We start from the raw sequence: 24,579 nt of genomic DNA, 5'->3' as shown, positions 1-24,579 counted from the left end.
AATATTTGTCACAAGATTTTCAAATGTACAAAAAATCTTGAATGCCTTAAAGGAGAAAGAAAGGTAAAACTGTCTCCTTTTTTGGGAACATGTTGTTGGGGTGCCTGACTTCCTCTCAGAAATTCCCGTGGCCAGAGTCTGAGTAGTTCTCTCCTGCTCCCCCTCCCATAAGAATGCTAAGAACTCCCTTCCCCCTCCCTTAGGAATATGTGATCTGAGCAAACAGAAAGTTATGTAAAATGGCAGCTGCTGTCTAAAGCAAATAAAGAAAGCTTCTAGGGCTCTTTCCTCAGGTATGGCAAAGCTTTCTGCAGAATAAATATAGTGTGGCACTAATGTGGCAAATCTATTGGCAGTAAAATGCCAAAATGACTTTCCTTCTCCTTTAATAAGTAAATCAGCATTTTTTTATTAAAAACAATCCCTGCGTCTCCATGGAAACATACCATACATAGGGTATATCGATCATGTCTTGAAGACTTATTTTATATGTTTTTTCCATGCTGATTCTTTGTTTGTTTCTTTTTTCTGTAAAGCAGCAGGAACTCTACAGGGGATAGTCCAACCAGAATATGCAATCAATTCTCCTGCTCCTTAAAGCTAACTGTAGTAATAGAGAAAGATCTGCTTCTTGGCAATTATGGTTTTGACATATCCCGAAACCCTCCCCTTACTGTCACAGCTGTCACTGCAGGTAAGAGAACCTGTTGGATTCTCATAAACATTTAAATTAGGACATTTTTCATTCTCCATTTTTTGACATATGCATAGATTTATTGTGGGAAATGTTCATTGCGGTAGATAAAGTGTCTGGGTTAGGTACCAATGCAACATTGGAAAACTTTGGAGAACATTGTATCAGCATTTACATTCTTACAAAAAGGAACAATAAGCAATTTTCAGCCATGTGCAGAAAATAAAATACACAGAAGATGTGATTAAACATCCATCATAAATGCATACCTTAAAAGCACCATAGGAATAGCTGAGCAATGTCATTAATTCTCCGTTGTCATATGTGGTGAACCTGATGGTGAAAAAGCAGGTGCTAGACAACAACTGCAAGTGCCTTACTGTAAAGCTAATCCTGTAACATGCTTCTATTGTGGGTTACCAGATCATTTAAAAATTCAGCGGCATGTCTAATAAATGCATGTTGCAAGGCTGCACTGTTATCTTTTAAATTAAAGGAATAATATCATGGGAAAATGCACTGCACTGAAATCCATTTTTTCAAAACACTAACAGATTTTTTTTTATTTTGAAATCTCACATGGGGCTAGCCATATTCTTCATTTCCAAGGGTGCTACAGCCATGTGATCTGTGCTCTGATAAACAGTCACAAGTGATATCACCCCTTCCCTTTGCCCCCCATCACTTGAACAGCAGAACAATGGGAAGGTAGCAAGATGGCAGCTCCCTGTAGATATCAGGATAGCACTCAATAGTAAGAAGTCCAAGTCTAGCTTGGGACTCCTCTAGTTACATGGGAGTAGGAGAAACAATAGGTTACCTGAAAGCCGTTCTAATGTGTAGCGCTGGCTCCTTCTGAAAGTTCAATGCACTGAGATGGCTGCCTAGATACCAATGTTAAACTAAAATAAATATATTTGTTAGTTCAAGAATAACATTTTAAATAGTAGAGTGAATTATTTGCTATGTAAACAGTGTAATTTAGAAATAAAACGTACACCATAAAAATCATGACATAATCCCTTTAAATTGCAACTATTGTGGCCCCTCTAGCTAAATTTTCTAGTTGTGTTCCTGAAATCTGTACGTTATCTGGTAAGCCTGTGGGGTTGATGGTAACTGAAACTACACCAAAAACCTTTGCTTAATTGCTTCTTTATTTTTTAAGAAAGACTAGTTTGTCACTGGACCCTAGACATTCACATACCCAGCTAGAGGGCATCCACTTAAATTTTAAAAGGTTTGCATCCCCTGACTAAATGTAAGAAGCCATATATTTATGGGGTTCAAAAAATGAACAGTTTGCAGTGAGAGAAATGTCAAGGAGTGCTGCAATCTAGCATTGTATTGGAAGGAGTAGGCAAAAGTCAGCAATAGCCAATGCATCTGGCATTGATCTGCAAACAGTAAGGCTCAAAGGGAAGGTCAGATGCAATCTGCCATGCTTTTTGCACTTTGCACCCTACTGGCATTGATCTGCAAACAGTAAGGCTCAAAGGGAAGGTCAGATGCAATCTGCCATGCTTTTTGCACTTTGCACCCTACTATACATTTACGGGAGAATGTAATAAATTTCGTAAATGGAAAAAATTGCGCACAAATAAGAATAAAAATTTGCATTTTGCAATATTTCACTTTTCTGATGAATACAGCATTTTCACTGTTTTGCATTACTATATACATGCTGATGGTGGCACGTACACTAGGTGTCCCCTATGTCGCTGCTTAAAGGGTAGAGATGGGTAAAAAGTAAAGGGATAGAAGAGTGGAGAGCAGCAGAAAAATGGGAAGGTAGAGAAAAGTGTAGAGTAGAATGTGTAAGTATGGCGTTAGTATGATGTGTAATACAGTGTATATTTTAGCCTATGTGTAGTAGGGTATAAAAGAAGGAAAAAAGGGTTGAAAAAAGACAGGGCAGAAAGTGGTAGGAAGATAATGATAGAAAGGAAAAGGGAGGAGGTTGAGAAAGATAACTTCAGGAAACAAAAAGAACGGGAAAGTTCAGTTCAATGCAGCACTTCTTTGGCTGGTCTTGGCAAGCTCTGCACCCTTCCCTAGAAGTAAAAAACAGGCGCAGTCCAGCCCTGTCCTTATCGCCTGCCATAGGGCAAGTGGTAAAAACAGGGCTCCAATGTACATTGCATTGTATGCTGCACCTTAACTTGCACATTTGGCAAACAAGTTAGGAAATGGGTAGGCAGAAAAAAAGACAGAATTCTATGCATCTCCTCCCCTCACAAAAACGCTGCCAAACGCAGGTAGTGCTGTATTCATGGGGGTAGCCACAGGTCTTGGCTCTCTTAAAAGGAGTGCAGAGACCTGTGGCAATTTGACAAAGGCAGAATACAGATGTTTTTATACTTTGCACACTGCCTTCTATTAAGTAAACAAGCCTTTTTGGCTGCTTCTTTAACCCTTGTCTTTTTAACTTTGTTCAATTATATAATATATGTAACTGTTTAATACCCACAGGCAGTCCAGCTGAAGGAAAACTTTTAGCAGGTGATCAAATACTCAGGATAAATGGTGAAAATGTGGAAAATGTTCCTGCTGAGCAAGCAGCAAACATTGTCAGGTAATACATGTCATTTCTATATTAATTTTAATGAAGAATGGGAAAGATTTCTCTTTTATGTTTGCTGCAATTCTAGTAAATCAAGGGAAAAAGAAACGGCCATGTCCCTCATTCCTACAACACAGGCATGCGCATAATAATTGAGCTGAGATGCTCACTCATTATATGCATGTGTGCCCTATCATGGGTGCCTGCTATTGGACTTCCCTCTTGTTACAGGGGCATAGCATTCTTGTGGGTGGTGTTCTTAAAGAGATACTATTATTGTTTCCCCAACTGGAGTTTGGGCATGGTTAGCCTGGACCATTGGGGGGAAAACAATTTTGATGTGATATGTGCTCTTTCTCTCTTGAGCATTTCATGTAAAGCTTCAACCAATAAATAGACAGTGGATTTTGCTTATAAATCAGAGTACAGGTATAGGATCCGTTATCCAGAATGCTCGGGACCAAGGGTATTCCGGATAAGGAGTCTTTCTGTAATTTGGATCTTCATACCTTAAGTCTACTAAAAAATCAATAAAACATTAATTAACCCCAATAGGATTGTTTTGCATCCAATAATGATTATTTATATCATAGTTGGGATCAAGGTACTGTTTTATAACTACAGAGAAAAGGAAATCAGTTTTGCGATTCAGAATTATTTGATTAAAATGGAGTCTATGGGAGACAGGCTTTCCGTAAATCGGAGCTTTCTGGATAACGGGTTTCCGGATAAGGGATTCTATACCTGTATTATCAGTATAGATCTATCTAGCTTTTATGTCAGATAACTTGATATCAACCATTCAAATAATGCAATATTATCCACTTCACTTGAAAAAGGGCACCAACCTGAAACATGCCATGATTATTTTGCCCACTAATGGGTTGCAGTTCATTAAAACTGGCTTTTCTGTTGCCTTTGTATTGGTTTGTTATTATCTTTGGAAAGAGTTTATCCTCCATGTTAGCCAATTTTAGTTACCCTAATTCACACACAATGTCCAGATACAAGCTCTCAACACTATGACACTCCTAGAGGATTATTTTTACTTCATTAATAAATGATTCAAATTATTTTAGTCTATAATTCCAGAATATATGACACCTCCAATAATCTCTCAAGCTTATCCAAGAAACAATAATTAAAATGCCAACTATGTTGTTTTATCATGGAATATGCTTTGTCTGCATTCTCCAGCTGAATGAAAATAATCCTTAACCCTTACATGCATTACAGTCATCTGAGCCATACAAAGGCTTATTAAACATATATACACTTCCAAGTAATTTATTTCAGTGCTATATAGCTATTTATGTTATGTATATTTGAATAAAGTGGTAAGTTGATGGCATTTATATTTCATGTTACAGGGAATCTGTCGACTCTATTACCATGACTGTTCTTCGAAATACCTCGGTAAATATGAATCCTTTTTAAGTTTGGGAGGAAAATAGATGGAGAAAAGCTCAAACACTTAGGGGTATATTTATCATGCTGTGTAAAAAGTGGAGTAAAACATCACCAGTGATGTTGTTTATATTAGCCAATCAAATTATTTGCTTTGATTTTCTAACTGTTAAAATCTAGTTGCTGATTGGTTGCCCTGGGCAACATCACCAGTAATGCTTCACTCCACTTTTTACACAGCATGATAAATAGACCCCTTTAAGTCATTGTACATACTTGTCTCTGCAGAACACTATAAAAAATTTCATTTGCAATACTATTATGTCAGGCTATCCTTTCAGACTGCTTTCCCTTTAGTTTGTTGTAATGTTATTATAACAATAGACAGGTTATAGAAGAGAAAAAGAAATATTGTGGATAGCCACCCCAAGAAAATGGTAACGTAGGCTATTATTTTGAAATAGGTATCCCACAGAATCCTAATTCACCAGCTCTACAGCAGAGAGGTTTTAAGATAACTTAAGATTTAAGATTACTAAAACTGTGCACAGTTTTTTCTCAGAAAGATGTATATTGTATTTTAAGAAGTATGCTCCTTTTAGCAGCAAACTAAGTCTAAGCATTCTAGGAATTTCCTCCAACATGTTAAAGTAATAGCCTTTGCATGGTCCAAACAAAATAGTCATAAAATACCCATGTACCATCTCTGAATTCTGGAATCTACTTCCAACAACCAAGCACCACTTGGTGAAACTTTCCCTTTTGAATGTAAGGTATAATCAGAGATCAAGATAAGAGACTAATTTTGCACTGTTTGTGAACATGGCTATTATTCTGTGTCTTATAGAGCCCCAAATCATCCTTTCTTACAGCGGAGAAACGAGCAAGGCTGAGAAGCAATCCAGTGAAAGTGAGGTTTGCAGAGGAAGTCATTGTAAATGGCCACACTCAGGTTGGTGTTCTGAAATGTTAAAGATCTCTGTTTATCAAGCAGCACATATGAAATAAGATATTGGTTGGGAGATTGTCAATTTAGCCCTTTATGTTGAGAATAAGCTGAAAATCCAGCTAGTGTTTTGGCCCCTTGTAGCTCTGAAAATATAGCAATTTAAAAAAAGCCCTTTCTTTAGAATTTGGGGTTCTGGGAATGACACTATGGGAATGACACTGGGAATGAAATACTGAAAATGTGCCTGTGCCCAATTAAACCTGTTCATACTACAATTTGAGATGGGCACACATGGATTAATTATTTTTAGCAAAAGTGAAAGACTATTAACCAGTGCATGGCGCCCCAGTGCAAGGCAGTTAATCCCAAAAATTTTAATGCAGAAAGTTATTCTACTTACAGCATAGGTGTGGGTTATATTAAAATAATCGTATTATACCAATATGTCTAAGAAAATCTTAAAGGAGAAGGAAAGGCTAATAAAGAGTTAATCTCAAGCTGCAGGCATACCTTCAGTTCTCTCAATAGCGCCCTTAAGTCTCCCCATATTTCTCCCGTTCAGATGATCAGAAGCCTCATAGGAAAAAAAACTCTAAGCTCTGTAACAAAAGTTCCCATAACGCCTTGCTCCTGCCCCAAGACCAAGACCGGTGTACATGCTCAGTGTGTAAGACTATGAGGAAGCTTCCTGGCTCAGATCACACATTCCTAAGGGGGGGGAGGGAGTCCTTAGCATTCTTGAGGGAGGGGGGAGCAGGAGAGGGGAGAGAGGAGAGAGCTGCGTGTCTCTGGCACAGGAAACCAAAGAGACATTAAATCCTGTTTCTTTTGACAGAGAACTCAGTGCAGCGTTTTTGTGAGTGCTTAGGGTTGTATTTACATAGACCTTTCTGATAAAGCTTACTTAGTTTTTACCTTTCCTTCTCCTTTAAGTTCAGTTCAGATCTTTTATTGTCATCTCAACTGCATAAGAAATTTACACAGTGGGACGAAATTGTTAAGCAGGCCAAAATCGCTTATAGTAGTACAGTTAGTCCTATGATCTGCAGTGGGTTATATACAAAAAGACTGAACCATTTGGGCAAAGTTTTTATGAGGACTTTGAGTTTATGGGAGACTGTTTATCATTTCTTATATTTGAATACCTGTGGATCTGAAAGTTCACAGAGAGGAGTTAAAAATTAAGCCCACTATCCCTGGCTACACTAGAATTCTTAGCACTTCCAAAGCATACCTGCAGTCTTTCAGCTGTTGTAGCTCTCAACACCACACCCCTAGCATTAAAGCTGCATTAAATACATTTTTAGCTGATGACAATCCCTGCTTATCCATATATGCTGCTGTACATATAGGTATCCATACATGCATATAAATATGCTACACTTTTTCCTTGCTGATTCTTGGCTTTGTTGTTATAGAAATTATGTGCTCTATTATTCAGTGCTGATATATAAGGTAAACTAAGCTTTGTCTCCCCTCTGTTGCTCTATTTGGAAATGTAAAATAGCCTTGTGCATCCAACCATAGCAGTTGTTATTTTTCATGTCTAGTAAAGACTTGCTAAAGAAAGGAAATATCTGATTGGTTGATATTGGTTACAGGACTAGGGCAAATATTGCCCACTGATATTATATTTGATAGCTCTTAGGGTAATGTAAATCATAGTAAATCATAGTACTATTCAGCAGGTGGCATTTACTAAAATATGTGCTGTTATGTGTAACAAGGCCTGGGTAAAAACCTCTTATTAAATGATCTACTTATCACTGATTTTTCAGAAATATTAATTTAGATGCAGCTGCATACCATTTTTTTTAATTTTGTTCTCTGTACATTGTCACTCAGGATCTCTTAATCACATTTCCACATCCAGATGTCTGCAGATACATACAGACATATCTTTATCTCTCTGAAGAAAATTGATGCTGGCTTTAATTTTGATCAGCTTGCCATTGAACTAGGCTGAGTTATGAAGTCAAATTGATTCTCTGGTACCTCATTTTCTGATCCAGCTGTAATCTGTGTAATTGCTTATCTTCTTCCCCAAGGATTTCACTGGCAAAAGCACTGGAAAATAAATCTAGTCTTCCTTGTAGTGGATGTATGTAATGTTTCTGTATTTCTGTTACAGGGCAACTCTCTTCTCTTTATGCCCAATGTGCTCAAGGTTTATTTAGAGAATGGACAAACAAAGGCATTTAAATTTGAAAGAAAAACAACAGCAAAGGTATTGTTATTACATTTATCTTTTTAGTACTTATGCACAAATCTGGCCTTGGTTATAATTATATAAAACATAAAAATTGAGTAACATTTAGTCTATAAAGAAAAATTTGTCTGGTAATGGCAAAATCAATAGCAAGGTCACAGCAGAATTGGGCTTATGTAAGGAAAGATTGAGCTTGTCATTAAAACACAACTTTCTGGCAAACTAGAAAATGTATGTTTAATTATGCTCCTATATTTGGCTCAATAAAAACCCTTGTGCTGGTTTATTTAAATATCCTATTGGACCGTGTATAGTCTATGAAGTCCAATTTTTCTTTTAGAAATGAGCCCATATGACAGTGTGGAATGATATAATTTGTCTGTTGGTGACCATTTTAATTATTATAATAATTAGAATTACAATATGTGGTAACATTTCATTATTATACGAATATTATTTACCAATATGCTGCCATAAAATATTTATATATATATTTAGGATATCATCTTGACCCTAAAAGAGAAGCTTTCAATCAATAGCATTGAGCACTTTGCACTAGCTTTGGAAGAACAGTACAACATCTCGAAGGTTTTTCTTCTCCATGAGGATGAACTTATTGAACAGGTCAGATATAACACTTGAAATTCTATATAATGGGTGTATCTTTCATGCTGTCAGAAGGATGAGCCATTAAAAATAAACCCCTTAACCATATGTACAAAATCTTAATTGAGGCTTCAAACATCAACCCCCAATATGCTGGATAATAACTGAGTGTACAAAATCTAAAAATATATATAGTTATACTGATGCACCTCATTAAAATTATGTTCTACAGGTTTTTTGACCAATGTATGGATATTTAATACATATATTTGCATAAATAAAAAGGCCACATGTTGCAAACCATTTTTACCAGGGGCCAAACAAACTACATGCCCCATTGTAAAAATTGAACTGCCAATTTTGAAATGCTTTCCCTTTCTGTGTAGATATAAAACATTTGTCTCTAGACTAGCATGCATTAAACTTATTACATCCAACTGTTCCTATTCTTTTAATCCCAGTCTCACAGGCAGTATTTTCATTCAACACCTGGAGTAACAAGGCTCTTAAAAGGGTTGTTCGCCTTTAAATTAACTTTTAATATGATATAGACATTGATATTCTGAGGAAGTTTGCAAAACATGGAAATTCATTGGCATTTAACATATCTATAAAAGATCTAAAATCGCTCTTTTGACCTTTTCAAATCAAGAGGATATCAGCTAAATATCTAAGCAATTAAACTACTTTCAAACACTTATAACATATAAATATATGTTCCCAAAAGCCAGTGTATAGCTTGGCAAGGCATGAAGAACCAATGTAGTGTCATTAAGAGATGATGGCAAACAAACCATTGGATGCAAAATACAAAAAAATGGTCAATGAATGAAGATAAAAGAGTTAATGAAGAGTTTAGGTGGCCATAAATGGGCAGATGTAAGATGCTGAATTGACCCCTTCAGACCATTTCACCACCTTATCTGCATATGTATTGGACTCTTTAATGGTCTACCCGACTGATATCTGTCCGAAAACTATATTCCCGTCATGTGTATTCCCTTGGGTAGGCATATTGGGGTGTCTAACATTTGGCACACCCAGTGATTTAGTCTTTATAAACCCATAGTATGAGGACTTAATCAGCAAGTATGTTGTCCATTATTCTCCCAGGAAAGAGATCAAGAAAGATCTTTATGTAATATTGGAAGGTGATAACTAAGTGGCACCTGTTAAGGGAACACAGTAAGATATTCCATCTCTAAACTGCATTTCCAACCAAATACTGGGGTGCAAGATAGAGGGTATGGAAAATATTATGACATAAAAATGAACACAGTGTGCTTTTTCCTGAAGGAATTCATTCATCCAGGTAACTGCAACATTGTGTATTTTAGGTGGTGCAGAAAAAAGAATCTCACGACTACAGGTGCCTCTTCAGAGTCTGTTTTGTACCCAAGGACCCATTACATCTACTGCAGGAGGATCCAGTTGCCTTTGAATACCTCTATTTACAGGTAACATGTTTGTTTTTGACAATATAAGTATAGACATAGACTATTATGGCAATTTGACATCATTCATTTTTAACAGTTCTGATATAGTGCTGTGCATATATTTAACATTATCAATTAAACAAATTGCCATTGAATGAAAACACATCTTAATGGCACACCATTGTAATTATTATCAAGAATTAAATTAGAATGTACCCTGACAATACAAATTCAGAAGTGATTGTCTGATCAAATACTATTTTATTTACTTCAGAGCTGCAGCGATGTGCTTCAAGAACGATTTGCTGTGGAAATGAAATGTAGTGTAGCTCTTCGTCTGGCTGCCCTGCATATCCAAGAGCGCATTCATACTTGTGGCCAGCCACAAAAGATATCTTTCAAATACATAGAGTAAGTATTGGATTATACAGTTTTTAATGGTTATGGATATTTGAGTATCTGTGACCACAGAGCATCATGGATATTAGAAGTTGTAGAAAACCTTTCCTGCCTAGTTGCATTTGTAACCCCTGTTGCTGCACATCTGGATGCCTCCAACAATTAGGGTGAGCCATTGGCAAAAGTGAAGACTAATGCACAATCTATTATAGAGTATAGGAACCCTTATCCGGAAACCTGTTGTCCAGAAAGCTCTGAATTGCAGGTCATCTCCCATTTTAAGCAAATAATTTAATTTTTTTTTAAATTATTCCCTCTCTTTGTAATAATAAAACAGTTGCTTGTACTTGATGGTTACTAAGATGCATGAATCCATATTGGTGGCAAAACAATCCTATTGGATTTATTTCATGTTTAAATGATTTTTAGCAGACACAATAGATAGACACTGTATTTTGATTATTGTTGATAGATTGTGGATTGCTCCAGTCTGTTCCATTTCATATTTAATGGTGGACCTTGATGGTTTACTTTTTTTTTTATTACATGTAATGCATATCAAGATCCCTTTATTACATACTTCTGATGGCAATGTACAATGGATTTTACACTTCACAGATTTATAACATTTTTTTACCCTGTGCTACTTGTATAAATTGCCTTTAGTTCCTATATTATACAATACCTAAAGCAGGAACCAAGTAGCCTGAAAGCTTGCATTTTATAATCTAAGTTAAGGTCCCCATACACATGATGATTCGCTTGCTTGGCAAGGTCGCCAAGCAACCGGATCTTCACCCGATATCCCCACCTATGGGTGGGCGATATCGGTGAACGTGTAGGCTAATTCGATTGTTTGGCCCTGGGGCCAAACGATTGAATTATAATGGTGGCAATGGGGCAGTCCGTTCGGGGGCCGCATCAACAAGCCGATGCGGTCCCCGATCTGACTGAATCTTTTAACCTGCCCGATCGATATCTGCCCAATTCCCAAGGGGCTGATATCGGCAGCTACAATCGGCCTGTGTATGGGGACCTTAAGTCATTAAAAGGTATCACCTAATCTCTATTTTCTGGATTTGATCCTTAGGTACTATTTCACAATTCAATTTTATGTATTTTGGTTCTTTGTTTGTTGACTGTATAGACAATTGTCAGAGTAGAAACAATAGAAGGAGAAAAACCCTTACCCTTATCAGGCTGAGAGGGAGGCCTGGTGAGGGCCACAGATCCAACACATTACCCTGGCCCTCACAACCGTATGTACATCAGGGTGGGGGCAGTGGGATTGCACCTCAAGTGCATTATGAGCTCTGATAAAAATATTATGTGTTTTAGGGTTGGAGGAAGTCAATGACCCTGATTATTAGCGACATATGATGCAGATATAGTAAATAGAAATCACTAGAGGAATGATTTGACAGTGTTTAAATTTACATTATTCAAATTATATTCAAATATACATTATTCAAATTAAATTATTCAAATTATACATGATTCAAAGTTTTTTGCTCAATCATGGTTTCCAAAACTCAAATATTCAACATTTAGTGCAAGTGCAAAAAATGTAAAAACTAAAATGTAAAAATTTGGCATCTAAAAGCTTGTGAGTTCATTTGCATGTCAATAGGAGTTGTCTGTTGACCCATTGAAAATGATGTACAGAATACTAATTCAATTCATTTGAGGTTTCTTTTCATTGTTTTGTTCGATAGAGTTCTTATATTCAAATATTTAATAAATAAGCAAATGTTCAAGTTTCCTCAAATTGAAAAAAACGTACTAAATAAGCCTTCTGGTATAAAATGTATATATTGTCCACAGGAAGGACTGGGGAATAGACAACTTCTTATCTCCAACTTTGCTCCGCAGCATGAAAGGAAAGGACATAAAAAAAGCCATAAGTTTCCATATGAAGAGAAACCAGTGCATTCTTGAGCCAAGACAAAAAGTAAGAACATTTTTACAAGAAATATGCTTTTAGCATTATGTTCATTAAAATCCTTTTATGAAATCTGGAGTAAAATAAAATGCTTGAGGCCACTAAAAACACATTTTGCACATGTATAAATGATTTGATTATATGAAAGAAATTATTTTTGATTTAGTTAACCTAACATAGGTTTACAGAGCCTGTAGTTTCAGCAGGTTTGTCAAGGGGAATGATGCTTGTCTAATGCCACTCGTTACACTTTTAACTCAGGTCTTTTGCATAGTTTTCAAATTACCTACCTGTAATTTCCTAATCCATGCATTATTCATTCAAATTCATATATATCACACCACCTTAGCCAGTAGCATGGATGAGTAACACACTGATTTCACAGATGCCATTTTTTAATGCAAAATGCTACTTTAGCTAATTATATCCTTAAAAAATGGTGCATTTTTATATCAAAACATGGGGGTATGTTATCCTCTAGAAATAACAAAGAATATCACTTGATAGCATGTAAAATATGTCCTTTAAAAATGGTGCATAGTTCTTAGCCATCATTTATAACGATTGCTTATTGATGTAATGTGCATCAAGCAATTCACTAAACTTCTGTATTATAATAAATAATTTACCCCTACTTGATAATATGAGAGGTTCAATGACCTTAAACTTTGCCGTGTGTTTGTTGTCATGAAATACCTCCATGAATTCTATTATCCTTGAATTTCAATACAATAAGATTGAATAATTGGCACAGCATTCCCTATTCTATATATAGTGCAATCAATTTATATTTTTCAGTATCAATGCAATTTATTTTTTATAGCAACCCGTATCTGCCTCGCAAGTAAGGCTAAACTATTTAAGGATACTTGGAGATCTGAAGACCTACGGAGGAAAAATATTCAATGCAACTTTAATGGTAAGTGTTTGTTGACGTAAAGGAAAAGGTTGAACTTTTAAAAGTACTTATCTTCAGATATAGATATATACCATTATTTTATTATCTCTACATACTGCAATACAACCCACAATATATTGTATTATGCTCTGCCAATAATTGGAAAAAATGTGATAAATGTGGCTTGTAAGGTAACAATTAAAGATGCTGCAAAAACAACATTTTTGGATTTGCCTGAATGCTAAATCATCTGCAAAATGTTTGGCCAAACAGTAAACTAAACCTGAACTTGTGCATTAAACTCTAATAAATATTTAACAAAAGTTTTCTTAATTTGCTACTGTCACTTTCAGTTTTTCATGTTTTTTTAAATTTTACTGAAAAGAAAAAAAAAAGTACATTAATGTCCATCCATCAAAATACCTGTGTATACATGCTCATACAAAAATGTTAAATGATCCATAACATTTACAGGGGTTATTTAGAACCCTGGGGGCGAAAAAGCGCACCCCTAAGTGCTCATTATACGAGTACTTGCACCCTCTTCGTGCTGCGCCCTGAACTGAGTGAAAAATCCAGAACTCAGTGCAGAGTGCAGGCATGCAGCAAAGTCCTGCACTTACCGTCTGCCTTATGTCAGGAATTAAAAAAAATAAATAAATAAAAATGTTAGTACCATAGCCTTGTATTAAGGTTACAGGTTTCATTATTTTTTGGCCATCCAGAAAAATGTCCTCTTCTCTGATAATGAATCTCAACGAATTCTACTATTGTATTTGATATACAGTGGAGGAAATAATTATTTGACCCCTCACTGATTTTGTAAGTTTGTCCAATGACAAAGAAATGAAAAGTCTCAGAACAGTATCATTTCAATGGTAGGTTTATTTTAACAGTGGCAGATAGCACATCAAAAGGAAAATCGAAAAAATAACTTTAAATAAAAGATAGCAACTGATTTGCATTTCATTGAGTGAAATAAGTTTTTGAACCCCTACCAATCATTAAGAGTTCTGGCTCCCACAGAGTGGTTAGACACTTCTACTCAATTAGTCAACCTCATTAAGGACACCTGTCTTAACTAGTCACCTGTATAAAAGACACCTGTCCACAGAATCAATCAATCAAGCAGACTCCAAACTCTCCAACATGGGAAAGACCAAAGAGCTGTCCAAGGATGTCAGAGACAAAATTGTAGACCTGCACAAGGCTGGAATGGGCTACAAAACCATTAGCAAGAAGCTGGGAGAGAAGGTGACAACTGTTGGTGCGATTGTTCGAAAATGGAAGGAGCACAAAATGACCATCAATCGACCTCGCTCTGGGGCTCCACGCAAGATCTCACCTCGTGGGGTGTCAATGATCCTGAGAAAGGTGAAAAAGCATCCTAGAACTACACGGGAGGAGTTAGTTAATGACCTCAAATTAGCAGGGACCACAGTCACCAAGAAAACCATTGGAAACACATTACACCGCAATGGATTAAAATACTGCAGGGTTCGCAAGGTCCCCCTGCTCAAGAAGGCACATGTGCAGGCCCGTCTGAAGTTTGCCAGTGAACACCTGAATGATTCTGTGAGTGACTGGGAGAAGGTGCTGTGGTCTGATGAGACCAAAATAGAGCTCTTTGGCATTAACTCAACTTGCTGTGTTTGGAGGAAGAAAAATGCTGCCTATGACCCCCAAAACACCGTCCCCACCGTCAAGCATGGGGGTGGAAACATTTTGATTTGGGGGTGTTTTTCTGCTAAGGGCACAGGACAACTTATTCGCATTAACGGGAAAATGGACGGAGCCATGTATCGTGAAATCCTGAACGACAACCTCCTTCCCTCTGCCAGGAAACTGAAAATGGGTCGTGGATGGGTGTTCCAGCACGACAATGACCCAAAACATACAGCAAAGGCAACAAAGGAGTGGCTCAAGAAGAAGCACATTAAGGTCATGGAGTGGCCTAGTCAGTCTCCGGACCTTAATCCAATAGAAAACCTATGGAGGGAGCTCAAGCTCAGAGTTGCACAGAGACAGCCTCGAAACCTTAGGGATTTAGAGATGATCTGCAAAGAGGAGTGGACCAACATTCCTCCTAAAATGTGCGCAAACTTGGTCATCAATTACAAGAAACGTTTGACCTCTGTGCTTGCAAACAAGGGTTTTTCCAAAGTATTAAGTCTTTTTTTGTTAGAGGGTTCAAAAACTCAAAAAAAAAGCAAATCAGTTGCTATCTTTTATTTAAAGTTATTTTTTCGATTTTGCTTTTGATGTGCTATCTGCCACTGTTAAAATAAACCTACCATTGAAATGATACTGTTCTGAGACTTTTCATTTCTTTGTCATTGGACAAACTTACAAAATCAGTGAGGGGTCAAATAATTATTTCCTCCACTGTATGTTGAATTAAACAAGCCCTTTCTGTTTCTGTAACTGAAATTTTCCATTTACCTTAGACTTTGTCTTCAGGAGTCATGTTGTCCATTTTGTGAAGGTTTTTCCGGAATCTCTTTTTATATCAAATATGTGTTCATAGCTTGTACTTGTCTGCTTTCTTTTTTTTTTTAATTTATATTCTGGAAGCTGCAGGACAGAGAGTCGTATGTCACCCTACTTGTGGGAGCCAAGTACGGCATCAGTCAGATAATTAACAACAAACTGAACATCATGACATGCTTAGCAGAATTTTCCAACATAAGCAGAATTGAGCTAAACCCTGAGTCAGAGAAAGTGAGCATGGTAAAAGTCTACGTGCAGGATGTCAAGGTAACAATTATAAATGCAGATTAAAGTAATATAAATATTTTGTTTCACTTGCTAATTTTAATTCCATGAGATGGCAGATATAAACTGACTACTTTCTCCAAGTGTGGAGCACTTGACTAACTACTCTAAGCAACTGATTTCTAATCCAGTTGTAGTCAGCCGTTCAGTACTGAAAATGCCCCATGACCATTTGAGAGGTCAATGGCTACAGGAAGTGGTCTGAGAAGTTCTATATATGCACAGCACTCTGTCTCACTGATAAAAATTAAAATTGTTTTTTTTTTTTTCTTTTTTTGGAACAGACAGTGTTGCAGACTTCTACTACAGACAACCTCCATTCTAAAGCCTATAGGCCTGCCATAAAAAGAAGGAAAAGGCAGCACATAGTTTGCCTTTAATGCACTACATACTACATAAAATAAGGGGCCTTGACATGGCATGTGAGCTTACATACACGAACAGATTACTGTCCAGCTTATATATATATTTTAAGGCTAGCTGACTTTGCAACAAAAATTGATCTGTGGGAACCAATCAAATGCCTTTGTTTTTTAGCCACTTACTTTGCTTTTGGAGTCACACAACGCCAAGGATATTGCTTGTCTAATTTGTGGATATTGCAAGTTGTTTGTAGATTCCTCTACTACCATATTTCCATGGCTTGGAAGCAGCCAATTGCATCGAGTATCTGCAGAAGAAGGTAATATAAAGGTGTATCACCTATTTCATATGCTTTAGACCACAAGAGGAAACAGAGGAAGTTGGGGCCCAATGGAAGTCATGTCTGGGGGCCCCAAAATTACTGCAGTCAACAGTTGTTTGGATTCTGGTTGAAAGAATAAATTACATTCTCATGTGTAATAAAAGACACACGATTTGCCCAGGTGTGGTAACTGATGACAAACTATAATATCTTTCCTTTTGTACAGGTGACAATTAAATGCTACCTGCTGATATAGCCGATAGCAACTTGGCACCTTATATAACATAAAACCTTAAGATGTTAAAAAAAAATAACTGCAAACCTATTCTGTTTTAGAGTTTGCACTTAAAAAATACAGTAAACGTTATACAGGTCCTTCTCAAAAAATTAGCATATTGTGATAAAGTTCATTATTTTCTGTAATGTACTGATAAACATTAGACTTTCATATATTTTAGATTCATTACACACAACTGAAGTAGTTCAAGCCTTTTATTGTTTTAATATTGATGATTGTGACATACAGCTCATGAAAACCCAAAATTCCTATCGCAAAAAATTAGCATATTTGATCCGACCAATAAAAGAAAAGTGTTTTTTATACAAAAAAAAAAATCAACCTTCAAATAATTATGTTCAGTTATGCACTCAATACTTGGTCGGGAATCTTTTTGCAGAAATGACTGCTTCAATGCGGCGTGGCATGGAGGCAATCAGCCTGTGGCACTGCTGAGGTGTTATGGAGGCCCAGGATGCTTCAATAGTGGCCGTGTTGGGTCTTGTGTCTCTCAACTTTCTCTTCACAATATCCCACAGATTCTCTATGGGGTTCAGGTCAGGAGAGTTGGCAGGCCAATTGAGCACAGTAATACCATGGTCAGTAAACCATTTACCAGTGGTTTTGGCACTGTGAGCAGGTTTCTGGTTCAAAAGTGGCTTGACCTGGGGAATGCGGCACCTGTAGCCCATTTCCTGCACACGCCTGTACACGGTGGCTTTGGATGTTTCTAGTCCAGACTCAGTCCACTGCTTCCGCAGGTCCCCCAAGGTCTGGAATCGGTCCTTCTCCACAATCTTCCTCAGGGCCCGGTCACCTCTTCTCGTTGTGCAGCGTTTTCTGACACACTTTTTCCTTCCCACAGACTTCCCACTGAGGTGCCTTGATACAGCACTCTGGAAACAGCCTATTCATTCAGAAATTTCTTTCTGTGTCTTACCCTCTTGCTTCAGGGTGTCAATGATGGCCTTCTGGACAGCAGACAAGTCGGCAGTCTTACCCATGATTGCGGTTTTGAGTAATGAACCAGGCTGGGAGTTTTTAAAATCCTCAGAAATCTTTTGCAGGTGTTTAGAGTTAATTAGTTGATTCAGATGATTAGGTTAATAGCTCATTTAGAGAACCTTTTCATGATATGCTAATTTTTTGAGATAGGAATTTTGGGTTTTCATGAGCTGTATGCCACAATCATCAATATTAAAACAATAAAAGGCTTGAACTACTTCAGTTGTGTGTAATGAATCTAAAATATATGAAGGTCTAATGTTTATCAGTACATTACAGAAAATAATGAACTTTATCACAATATGCAAATTTTTGGAGAAGGACCTGTAGATTGCTATATGAATGGTCCTTTGCCATTGAATTACTTAGCCCTACCCATTAAAGAAATGATGCTTGCTCAAAATAATGAGCATACAAAGGAAGTTAAACCTTGCATTTGCATCATGCCATGCCATTCCATCTCCCAGACCAGCATTTTAAAAAAAATGTTCATGCCTCATAGGTTTGACTTTATAAATTATTCATAATTCTTTTCTCCATTAGGTCCCACACATCCCTGCACTCTGCAGTATACAGACTAGGCGGAGGCATCTGTGTAGGGCACAAACATTTTGAGAAGGGGCATAGTTAGAAAGAATCATCAATAAACCAACTCCTTGTCTCTCACATCCTTTCTGTGTCAAGTGGTCATTATCTCTCACTAGCTTTTCCTGACAGGGTGTAAAATTGTGGTTGCTAGCAGACTGCTAAAATTGCTTTGGGTGTTTGGATTGTCTCTAATTAGTTTCTATAAACACATTTTTACCTAAGGTATTGTCCTGAAGATTTACCTTTAGGTTGGTGTAAAATGACCTGGGAACATCATGACTCTGAAAACACACAGATACTAAGATATATAATTGTAATATACCGTTTGCAGCTTTTAAATGCCAAAGATTATTATTGACTGTGTCCTTAGGTAAAAATTCTACCATGCAGTTTATCAAGTAATATTTGTCAAGTTACTTATTGGAATGTTATTTTGTAAATATTGCATTATTTATGCCTTTTTGTTTTTTTTTAATTAAAGGTTATGAATCAAGGGTCTGCAGTGACTCTGAAGAATCTTCAGATTTTGATTCCTCTCTGGAACTGTCATCTGATCTTCACATTCTGAAATACCATAGTATCAAACCCCTACATGAAGAAGATGAGGATATAGAGGAAGATAACGAAGAGAAAGAGAATGTTAAAGAATATAAGGAGGATGGAGAAATTGATAGTTGTGATGTTGGAGAGAGAGGATGTTGTGACGGGGGAAATAATGATACAGACAGTATTTCTGAAGCTTCTGACTCTGCTAACACAGAAAGTCAAGGATATAAAATCAGCTGGTCAAGTGATTCCATTGATGCTTTGGAGGAAGATGATCTAGAAACATGCTCTTCAAGTCGACCAGAATTTTTCCATTTTTTTACACCCAATTTTAAAGATATGGCCATAGATAGTAAAGGTGTTTTCAATGGATGTCCAGAACTGAAAGTTAGTGGTGATGGAAGAATAGAATCTGATCCACTACTTTGTTTTCTGCAGCTGTCAACCAGCAGGACAGATAGTGCAGTAGATACAAAGGAAAGCTCTGTTTCACCAAAGGGTACAGAATACCAAGAAGATAATGAACTACAAGGTTTTTCTGTTGGATGTCAACTCATAGAAAACAGTGCAATGGAGTATTACAGCCTATGCTCTAACGTATCACCAGCTAGCAGTGTGGAAAAATATATCCCCAGTAGTCCAGAGAGCAATTCTGTGAGGGATCAAACAGCAGAAGCAAAAGGACACATGTATATTCATGGCCTGAACAATGAAGTTGAAAAACTAATTTTAGACCCTCCACCTGGTTTCTGTGACAGTAGCTCAGAAGAAGAGTTTTTTGATGCCACCGATCGATTTACTCCAACACAAACATCTCCAGGTACAATGATTTTTCAGTAAAATGGATATTCCTTAATCTTTAAACCACATACTACATTGTTTGCGTGGTCTCATTCAAACCTGTAGGGCACTGCCACACAGGGTGCTTCAACGTCTGATGAGAAACCTACTCTCCTGCAGGTGATGAAGTTCCCAACATTACCTGCACCTTCACATTTGTTGGAATTACTGCATGTAAAACATTACATTTCTCTCCCCCTGGTAATCACTTAAATGACTCCTTCTGCATTTTTGGGTGATTACCCCAGAATCCCCATATGTAATGTGTTTTACATGTTGTGATTGTGAAGGAGCAGGTATTGTCAGGTGCTTCACCGTCTGCGGCAGATTTTCCGCCAGGCAATGAAGCCAAACACTTGTCAGGGGCCCATAATGAAGCCATATGTGATGCAGTTTATATGTCAAGGAAAACCTCAGATGGACCAATGCTGTAAATGTGCATGTGCCTCATATTATAGTCTGTAAAGCATAGATACATCATCCTGAACAGTTAGCCTCAGTAGTACTTGCCCCACTTGCATTGAATTGCTGGAATCTATATAAATTCTACAGTGTGAAAGGGATATTTTGCAACGCAGATCACACCTTTAAAGGAGAAGGAAAGCCTAAGTCACTTGGGGGTGCCAAAATGTTAGACACCCCCAAGTGACTTTAATCGCTTACCTTGTACCCTGGGCTGGTGTTCCTGTTGAGAGCACTGCACCAGCCCGGGGTAGCTGCGATCGCTTCCTTCTTCTGTGTTCGCATTGTGCATGCGCATTAGAGTGAAAAGCCTAACTTAAACAAGAAAGTCGGCTTTTCACTCTAATGCGCATGCGCCGGCCCAGGGATTCTGGCGCAGAAGAAACACGGAAGGAGGAAGCGCTTGCTACAGCTACCCCGGGCTGGTGCGGTTTTCTCAACAGAGGCACCAGCCCGGGGTACAAAGTAAGCGATTAAAGTCACTTGGGGGTGCCTAACATTTTGGCACCCAAAATGTGACTTAGCCTTTCCTTCTCCTTTAATGACCTTTTTGCCCCCAAGGTAAGTCAGACCACAGTAAAGAGACCTCTGCTGCATGTTAATTTAGCTAGTTCTCTATTCATGTACAAACTGTGTTAAACAAGACCAACACTGATATGATATATATTATATAAAAAATATTATCCCACCACCAAGACAGCAATGAACATACTGATAAGCTGTGTGTGTGTGTGTATGTATACCAGCATTCACCACTCCAAATACATGCTCAGGGTGCTTCTCACTTAACAGTCACATTAATTGGAAGCACTCACGGATATAGGAACATGAATTTTTGAAGACTCAAACATCCTCCACATCAACGCATCAGGACGTGTCATTCTGACTCATTGATGTGGGGGATGTTTGACTGCTTCCAATCCATGTGACTGTTTTATATATTTATAAATATATATATATATATATATATACACACACACGGCTTATCAGTGTGCTCATATATCTATATACCTATACAGACATAAAGACAACAATTGTGCTGGAAAATGTATTCTTTCAGCTGTAGAGAAGACGAAATAGGCTTTGATTTATTATATGTTTTAAAGCATAAAAAAAACTTACTGCAGAACTGTGTATTTAATAATTAGTAATAATACAGTAAAAGATGCAATGAGGGTGTTGTATTTACTGATTATAATTTTTTTCTCATGTTGTGTCTAATAGTTATTTTTCTTTACCATCTAGGTTCAAAATCCAATGTCCAAGGGACTAAATTTCTTTACTCAGACAATGTAGGATTAAAAGGCCCAAATGCAACTGAAAAACGCAAAAAGCATCTATATTCAAAAAAGTCTGACAAAGTTTTAAGAAAGAGACGATCTTTTTTACAGACTGACTATACTTCTCAGGTCACATTTCCTTTATCGCCTTCCAGCTCACTGGAAACTATGGATCATGTATGCTGCTATGAAAAAGAGTCTCACTTGTCTATTGATTCTCACTCTCTGACAGTTTCCTCCTTGAAGGATACTGAAGGGGAACCTGCTTTATTAGAAACAAAATCACTTGCCCAACATAAATCTACAGCAAAAACAAAAAGCAGAACACATTCTCCAAATTTAATGGAAATGGAACCAGACACCATGGAAATTAAGTCTGTGACTGATTCAGTTGTGTCTACCATCTCTGCTTTTCGTTATAGATATGATGAAAATATGGAAGACAGACAACAATCTGAAAAACTTTATCCACTTGATAGTTGTAATGGAGAGCATTCCACGAAAGAGAACACAATGGAACACAATGACCGAGCTAGTCCTTCGCAAATATCCCTACAGCTGGACAATATAAGTATCGATGGCCAAACTAATGTCTGCTTGCAAGGGTTTAACTTTGACAATAGCAGTTCAAAAGGCTTTTTAAATAAAGATAATATAGAAGACTTTCAGTCAGAGATTACAACTACATTTAAAAACATATTTGAGGACAGAGACCAACGAGGTCAGGATGGCTACTGTAGTTCAGACCCTTACATAGATCCTACAGGCAGACAGTTATTGTACATTGCTAAATTGGAAAATGAACCAGTCTCCCCTACACACACTGTACAGAAATCAGAGACGGATGGACTAAAGTTACATGAGAACAATATTATTAGTGATGGAAGTCCTTTTCATACTTCTGCACAAAATACTGAAACACAAAACGATTTCCAAGCCTCCAATGTATTATCTAATTTATCTGACAGACATAAATCTGCTTTTTGTGAAGTAGGTCCCTTGTGTGAAAGAGATTTATCACCAACAATCAATGAAGCATCTACTATGAAAAATACATACACAACTGCCAATTGTGCAGTTATGTTAATGCCATCCTGTTCATCACCAGAAAATCTGAATTCTCTCAAATTGTGCTATGATGAGGAAGAGGAAGAGCATGGGTATTTTTCACAAAACAGAACTGCTAAAAAGAGCAACTCACCATTGTTTAAATCAAGTAAAGAAAGAGCAATAGACTTTAAACAGAATGACTATTTAATAAGCTATGATTCATCCTTTGCGGAGAAGGGGTGTCATGAACTGGAAAATTCAGATAAAAGGCCAGAGATCCCTAAAGTTGGAAACTGCAGCTGCCAGTTATCTTATACAAGTTGTTTTCGTGGTGGAGAGACTGAGACAGATGATGAAACTATTGCCAATGGGGTAACTGCGCCAGCATTACCAAGGACAAAACCTCCCGCTTCATATAATGTACGATTTGTGGAAGGAAACAGCAACAGTAACAACACTAGAACACCAGAACAATGTAAAACATTTAACCATTTAAAAGACAGAGTATATAATCCTCTGACTGGTTTTGACAAAATACAAGACAGTGTGTTGGACCTTCAAAAAATCTTAGAAGAAAACCAAAACAATACAGGGGTGCATTCATTAGATAATTGTGCAGCCATTTTTACAGAACAAAAGTCATCTCTTAGCAGTGTTTCTCAAAAGCTGGTTTCTATCTCTCAGAAGGTTCTAAGATTGGACCAGTCATCAGAAGAAATGTACAAAGTCATGACAGAATCTTTTTTCGGTCTTCTTCAGATGACAGAAACGTGCCTACAATTTTCAAGATGCAACCAGTGCAACAAAAGGCAAAATGATGTCCAATCAAACCTTCGGGATCTTATATGCACCTATCGTCAGTTTGTCCAGGCTGCCCAACAAGTTGTAGAGTGTGATAGTCGAGATATGCATTTGAAACTACTGTCTCGGCAGTGCACGTCTCTTACTGCAGCTGTATTTTGTTTAACTCAGCAGTTTAGAGCTGTAATATCTACATGAAATGCACAACAATACTGTGCTGTTACCCAAAACCATGTCTCCTCCAAAACGGACACCCAGAAATGCTAGAATTCAGATGAAACTACAATTTGCACAGATTTGTAATCATTCGTTACTTGATAGAAACATTAGCTTGGTAGACAATAGAAGTTGACTATATGAAGACTGATTCAAGTCTTACCTGTCACATCTGCCTGGGCATATATATATTTGTCAGACTGGTCCATCTATGTTTAGGTTTTGTTGACTTGATGAGACTAAATGAATGTTTCACAGTGTATGCCAGATTTGAATAAATTAAAATATTTAGTGTCAGTACATAGCACAATGATATCAGTATTGCCTTATGATCATTTATACTTGGATGAATGGAGACTTAGATGAATGAGGCATTAAATATATTGCTCTATACTCCATGTACAATTATAAGATTACGGCAGTATAATGAGCACTGTATGTATTTTTTTTATTTTCCTTATATATAGCTTCTCTCAAGTAGAAACAGTTATTTGTATATAGCCACCAAAGAACTAGTCTACAAAACATACCTGTCTATATTTTGATCCACAATATAGGTGTTATTGTTTTATCTTGCAAATTAAAGAGCTGAATGATTGTATTTTGCTATATATTAGATGTAACTATAATATATGCCTAATATGCATTTGTATTTTTTCAACATATTAAAAAGAAAAGATGTTGCACTATATAACAAGAAAATAAAGTATGTTAGTGACTCCAGGGTAAAAAAAAAACAACTTTTAAAGTGTCTGGAACAATCATATTTGGAATTCTATATATTTATATGCTGTTATATATAACTAAAAAAGTATGCCATGCCTTCTGTTTACAGGTAACAAAATGTTTAATTATATGTTACAGTTCTATTCTCTTGTATATGTATTGTTACCTTGGACCATAGAAATATGATGCATAATAAAATGGCAGGAGCATGTTAAATATCCCGAA

At 37.0% G+C, this 24,579-nt stretch overlaps 1 protein-coding gene across 2 annotated transcripts in view; it reads left to right on the top strand.

Moving 5' to 3' along the window:
* frmpd1 (FERM and PDZ domain containing 1) overlaps positions 1-24,579 on the top strand; it is a 72,890-nt gene extending 48,311 nt beyond the window's left edge. The window contains exons 3-16 of one of the 2 annotated variants that reach the window (XM_031906620.1): positions 540-694; positions 3,167-3,269; positions 4,628-4,673; positions 5,512-5,616; positions 7,745-7,840; positions 8,321-8,446; positions 9,766-9,885; positions 10,139-10,275; positions 12,088-12,214; positions 13,029-13,124; positions 15,678-15,860; positions 16,416-16,560; positions 18,915-19,799; positions 21,527-24,579. In XM_031906620.1, coding sequence (XP_031762480.1) covers positions 540-694; positions 3,167-3,269; positions 4,628-4,673; positions 5,512-5,616; positions 7,745-7,840; positions 8,321-8,446; positions 9,766-9,885; positions 10,139-10,275; positions 12,088-12,214; positions 13,029-13,124; positions 15,678-15,860; positions 16,416-16,560; positions 18,915-19,799; positions 21,527-23,610 — 4,408 coding nt within the window. In that variant the 3' untranslated portion in view covers positions 23,611-24,579. Of the gene's footprint in view, positions 1-536; positions 695-3,166; positions 3,270-4,627; positions 4,674-5,511; positions 5,617-7,744; positions 7,841-8,320; positions 8,447-9,765; positions 9,886-10,138; positions 10,276-12,087; positions 12,215-13,028; positions 13,125-15,677; positions 15,861-16,415; positions 16,561-18,914; positions 19,800-21,526 lie in introns of both variants that reach the window. The other variant, XM_004910895.4, reaches the window with a different exon arrangement.

Source organism: Xenopus tropicalis, chromosome 1 (genome assembly GCF_000004195.4).
Source record: "Xenopus tropicalis strain Nigerian chromosome 1, UCB_Xtro_10.0, whole genome shotgun sequence".
In the NCBI taxonomy this organism is placed as follows: domain Eukaryota; kingdom Metazoa; phylum Chordata; class Amphibia; order Anura; family Pipidae; genus Xenopus; species Xenopus tropicalis.
This window is presented reverse-complemented; position numbering and strand designations above follow the sequence as displayed.